The sequence below is a fragment of the Barbatula barbatula genome (assembly GCF_947034865.1).
Source record: "Barbatula barbatula genome assembly, chromosome: 21".
Lineage (NCBI taxonomy): Eukaryota > Metazoa > Chordata > Actinopteri > Cypriniformes > Nemacheilidae > Barbatula > Barbatula barbatula.
The window spans coordinates 14,084,738-14,090,598 of record NC_136784.1 but is presented as its reverse complement, the minus strand read 5'-3'; the positions used below and the strand labels follow the sequence as shown (position 1 = coordinate 14,090,598).

General features: G+C 38.6%; 1 protein-coding gene across 1 annotated transcript; it reads left to right on the top strand.

Annotated features, from left to right (window-relative positions):
• The first annotated feature begins 2,292 nt into the window (after window positions 1–2,292).
• Window positions 2,293–5,644, top strand: irx4b (iroquois homeobox 4b). The gene is made up of 6 exons (XM_079485593.1): window positions 2,293–2,500; window positions 2,637–2,811; window positions 3,207–3,449; window positions 3,550–3,647; window positions 3,738–4,051; window positions 4,212–5,644. Exons 2-6 carry the CDS (start codon window positions 2,767–2,769, stop codon window positions 4,763–4,765), a joined length of 1,254 nt encoding a protein of 417 aa, XP_079341719.1. The 5' UTR covers window positions 2,293–2,500; window positions 2,637–2,766; the 3' UTR covers window positions 4,766–5,644.
• The last annotated feature ends 217 nt before the right edge of the window (window positions 5,645–5,861 follow it).

Below are 5,861 nucleotides of genomic sequence, written 5' to 3'. Positions count from 1 at the left end.
TTTTGCTTGTGTGGTGCTTCTCAAGTTCAACAAAAAAACCTGTCAGTCAAAACGCTGGCAATTTGTATTCGCCTGTAACAATGAATGATGGTCTCCTCATCTCTGAAAACACACACATTTCCACACATTTATCTTCCTCTATCTCGGTGATTGAGACAAACATTTCAGTAGATTATGATGTAACTCTATCACACAGCTGTCTATCCAAGCGCTCCATTCAAAAGGCTGTAGTGTTCTGTAGTCTCAAAAGTGTACCATCTCATCTTCAACACATGGTGATGTCAAAGTGATCCAAATATGTTTCATCAAGTAATACTTATGTTTTGTGGATTAAAACGATTCAGTTTAAAAATCTGTTTTTTTAAGTTTAGTCATCTGAAATAAATATTTAAGCTAGATTGGACAATATGCATGTTACAATAACATAAATACTCTAATATTCCTCTTTCAAGCATTGCATATTAAAACTTACTATTACCAGTGGAAACATCTTTACTTCCATCACCATTGTTGGACTGTCTAGCCCAGCTGTGACACTTTATTTTATTATCATAGGAATTATCAATTTTTACTACTATTTTACTGCTATTTTACTGTTTGCTATTTGTTTGCTGCCTTGGTTTTTAGCCTGGTGAGTATGTAAATATAATTTTCATGTTACATTTTTGAATATTCAAATGTTTTAGGTTTCTTGCATTAAGATCCTCCCAGGTTTACCTTTCAAGTTTTCTCCACAACCCACACCCATTATTAATTAATTTCCTAATGCATCATTTGCAGAAAAGTGCTATATTTTTTTGCTGCTTCCTCTTGTTTTGTGGCTTCAGAAAGAGATTCAAGTCTAGTCAAGTTAAGTCAGCTTTATTTATATAGCGCTTTTTACAATATTCATTGTTACAAAGCAGCTGTACAAGAAAACATTGACTATAAGTAAAACATAAAAGGTTATGGAAGTCAAAACACAGGTCAAATATCAGACACACAATAAATTCCTATATGCAGTGTTAATTAAATAAGACTATCAAATTCTAGCAGCAAACAGTGCAAAACAGTATGCAAACGGTGGCGAGGAACCCAAAACTCCATTGGTGGAGAAAAAAACCTCAGAGGGAAACCAGGCCTAACCAGGGGATTCCAGTTCCCCTCTGCACAAGCTCGACAGTGCGTGCACAACAAGGCAAAATAAAACAAGTTAGATTTAAAATTACGTACTGTACATTTCACAAAATTACGTACTGTACATTTCACAAAATTACGTACTGCACATTTCACAACTGTGAACTACTAATAATATTTCTCCCAAATTACAAATACAAATTTGGTTTCTTTTTGCATTTATTTTGCAGAAAATGGAAACTGGAGAAACAGGTCAAAATACATTTACATTTACAAAATAACAAAAAAGATGCTCTTCATTCTTTTCACGGTTATGCATGTTTCAAGGCTTGTCATCCAGTTAGCCTAATTCTCGTTTTAACAACAAAAGAAATGAAACAAAAGTAATAAGAAAATACAGAGATAAAATCCTCTCATCCGTGCACGAATGCTGACCCCGGTGACATCTAAATCAATTGTGTTACATATGCTGGAACCCAGACAAACAAGAGTCCAAACACTGAGTGTTGAGGTTACAGCTCTTTCATGGGGATGTTTTTCAGTGTTTCAATCTCTAATGAAGAGTCTGATGGAGTCGCTGGACCTCAGGAATAAAGTGTTAAGTAAATGCATGGAAGTGCCCTAATGCATTATACATGTTAAATGAACTCTGACAGGCCAAACCTCTTAGCCACAGTGAAGGAAATGTTCAGAGGTGGCTGAAAGACACATTTAGTGCTAAAGGATAGACTTGTATCCAAAAATAAATTTGGCACCAACTTTCATCTTGTGGTCTTACCTTTATATTTGGCTTCAATAAGGAATGTTTTATCAGAACGTGCGTGTTGATGATTACAGCATTCTTACAAAACGTTGTGTTTTTGAGCTTAACTTTAAAATGAGTAGGCTAATTTATATTTACTAAGTACATCTCGATTTCAACATTTTCTTACACAAAATCAAGCGTTGTCCTTTAACTTTAGTTCATGCACAAGGAACTTATATAAATGACCTTTGTTGTAGTGTTAATCATTTGACAAAATGGCCTCTTGATAGCCTACATCGATCTTTGACGTATGCACCTTTATGAGTTTGCGATTATTTTATGTATCGCTTGATACTTTAGGTATGTTTTAGCCAGTACCTCTATAGTCGTATGAAAGTGTTTGAAAAGTACATAGAAAGGCAATTATGGTAATGGTTTGGCGGTGGTCATCAATCATCTGCGATCGAGCAGGAGTCAGATGTGTGATTCGCTGCTGGCGGGCAGGTGCTCCAGCGGGGGAAACTGAACACGTCCTCATTAATGCAAGCGAGACCCCGCGGGCTCTTCACAAGCACGACTCTCAAAGCAAGTGCACAAGCGCATCGTTGAGTTATACGGCGACTGTGATGCGCTTTGCTGGTAGAGCAACAACTTTTTGCGATTATTCGAATTTGTTTCTGGACCTTTAAATTTGCTCCTCTGACGTCAGACTCGTCGGCGTTTAAAACAACGTGCACTTGTGCCAACGTTTGTTATGTTTTTTTGTTCTATGCAGCACCATGCTGAGGTATTGTGACGACATTTTAAAAGGCGAAAGCGGCTAACCAACAGTTAATAGAAGATTATTTATTTTGAACTTATGACACTCATCGGGACAGCAACCTTCTGCTCTGTGGACACTCACCATGTCATTTACGCAGTTTGGCTATTCATACTCTGCAGCACCCCAGGTAACTTTTTACCCGCTGATAATCATCTTGTGGCATAGTTGATATGAAGTCATTTACATGTTTCATGTTTGCATTTCATGCATGCATCCTTGAATCCAAAGCAACTTGAGAAGTGCAGAGCATCTGATAATTATGTCCATGTGCTTATAAAAAGTTTGTGTGTCTCGTGGGACTCGAACCCACGAGCTTTGCGCTTTTCATTATAAAGTGTGTTCAAAATAATTGTTTCTTAGACATTTGGGCGACAAATTGAACTGGAATGTTTATAGCAGTATATACTCTATTGATTTAGTGTAAGTCGCGTAAAGAATCAATTGGATTGCTCAAAAGTAAAAAAAATAATGAATCCAGTCTTCAATGCACACGTTCTGTCATGTTTATACTTTCTTCCACAGCTTCTGATGTCTTCCAACGCACTGGGTGCTTGCTATGAAACCAGAAGTGACTCTCTGTTGGATGCTGGAGTGGCGCTTTCGGCTCAAAACTCGCTTTATTGTCCGGTATATGAAAGAAGGCTTGTGGCCTCTGGTCGGCCTGACCTGATGCCCGCCGCTGTCTATGGCAACACCTGCTCAAAAAACCACGGTTATGATGCGTGCAGCACCTATGGTCCAGATGCAACTTCATTTTATCATTTGGTATGCACTTGATTGCATTTCAATGTTGACACGCGTTAAAATGTTTGTTGGAAGTATCTTTTTTAAACACCGAGCTCTTGTTTATTGCTTGACATATTAGGGCAAACTCAGTGGGAAAGTTGGAACAGTGACAGGTCAAAGCTCTTCGAACTACTCGTATGAACACCCAATCGGACATTACCAATATGAAAGATACGGGTAAGAATTGTAACTTTTTTAGTTTTGCTTTTAGATTGATGTGTGTGTGTGTTAGTAAATCCCGTTTAAACAAATTCTATTAATATTTAGATATGGATCCGTGGACATAGGCACGCGAAGGAAAAACGCTACGAGGGAAACCACCAGCACACTAAAAGCATGGCTGCAGGAGCATAAAAAAAACCCGTATCCAACTAAAGGGGAGAAGATCATGTTGGCGATCATTACTAAAATGACCCTTACGCAGGTGTCCACCTGGTTCGCCAACGCGCGCCGGAGACTCAAGAAGGAAAATAAGATGACGTGGTCACCGCGCAGCAAGACATCAGAGGAGAAAGAGTGCGATGACGATCAAGAAGATATGGACGGGTCACAGGGAATAAAGACAGAGCAGGAGTTCAATGGTTTGTTGGAAGCTTCTTGTATGCTGTTTTCGTTATCACGGCGCAAAACAGTTCACATACGTATTCGTCAAAATATTGTTGCCACTGTTTGTTCTGGCCATGCTGTATTCAGTAGGCTACTGTTTTATAACATGTTTAAATGTGTGTTTTATAACTGTAGGCAAGAGCAGAAACGATGATACAGATCAACTTCACAGCGATCTGGAGGACTTCGATCTTGTGGAATCAGACAGCTCTGAGTGTGACTCGAAATCATTTGCGGAGGCAAATAAATATCAAGATAACACATTTGAAGAGTCATTTCACGAATCCACCGAGTTCCCGAGAGGTGTCCATGAATCCGGTGAAGACCGCCTCAAACCAACTGAGGACAACCAAACCAAGTTCTACCTTCAAGGCCAAAAGACCATTGAGACCAAGCCAAGAATCTGGTCGCTTGCGCAGACAGCTACGACGTTAAACCAAGCCGGTTACTCATCATGCATGCACAAACGTTCTACAAACTGTGATTCAGACATAACAATTAGGAAACAAGAATGTCCAGTTGCCACTTTGAGAAACTGGGTTGACGGTGTCTTTCACGACCCTATATTTCGACACACCAACTTAAACCAAACTCTCAGCAACTCAACGGAGTTATGGACCGAAGCCATCTCAACAGAGAATAATTACCAGGAGCACTCAGGACCTATTGCATCTCAGCACAATGTATAAGTGGGCCAGCTTTTGTTTCTTTCAAGGTTGAGACACAAAAAAAGAGGTTTGAAAAGTGCTGATATAACAATTATTAGTATCGGATTGTAAACTGTTGTCATTCTCATATACCACCGTATGAAAGTTTGTTGAACTCACATTTATAACTTTAACGCAGCAACGTAGATTTAGAACGTTTGGCACTTTTTCACTTTGTTTAAATTTCGGGTAAAATATGAGAAAGTGGTCACGGTATAATAGCGCAATACACCGATTTTCCCAAGCTGAGGTCCAAGTTTCTCTTCTCACTTCACCGAAATAAAAGGTCGTATTGTAAAATAATTGACTATTGTTCGCTGTCCATGGTTCTGAAATACTGCCAAGTGCACGATGGTCACTGGGGTTGTCTGTTCAGCTCCAGTCTTTTCAGTACACAAAAATGTATGCCCCATCACATAACGTTCATCTTAGATCGGCACTGAAGCGAAAAGCACTTAGTCGTGACATATATAAATTCTTAAAGGGACATCCTTCTAAACTGTTAAATCAACACTAGCCTACTTCTGAAATCGTGAAGCGTTTATTTTCATTAAGGAACTGTTAATGTCAACAAGGAGTTGCGAGCTGAGCAACAGCACTGCTTCTGAAGGTATATTCTCACAAGTTAAAACCATCTTTAAAGACAGACAAAGACTTTACCGAACCTTGTTAGCAATTTATCCTGACCATGGTGTACGAAGTAACGTAATGGAGGGCTATAATGAAGATTGGAATAAAAGTATTTGGTCGGAAGATTGTAAATAAGTCGTCACAGGTTGGTTAGACATTTTGTGAAACAACCCGTTTAACAATGTAAAATTACTTGAAAGTACTGTTAATTATAAACCATCTGCGATTGTTTTAGACATAAAATAAAAAAATAAAAATTAGGAAGTGATCGTTGCTTATGCGCTTGAAACCTTTTCCTTGTTGTTGGATTTATTAATTTGTTTATTTTATGATGTTCCATTTGAAGGCTGAGATAATGATAAAATGCTCATTCAAACAGAGAAGAAATCTGCCTCAGCCTGGTGGGATTAATGTGTTGAGATCCCCCCTTCAATGTAAAGCGCTATGA

Bases quoted from the DNA above. Each gene is read 5' to 3' on its own strand.
- irx4b (XM_079485593.1), top strand. From the start codon at position 2,767: ATGTCATTTACGCAGTTTGGCTATTCATACTCTGCAGCACCCCAG. The intron at 2,812-3,206 runs GTAACTTTTTAC...TTTCTTCCACAG, and splicing joins CATACTCTGCAGCACCCCAG to CTTCTGATGTCTTCCAACGC. The intron at 3,450-3,549 runs GTATGCACTTGA...TTGACATATTAG, and splicing joins CAACTTCATTTTATCATTTG to GGCAAACTCAGTGGGAAAGT.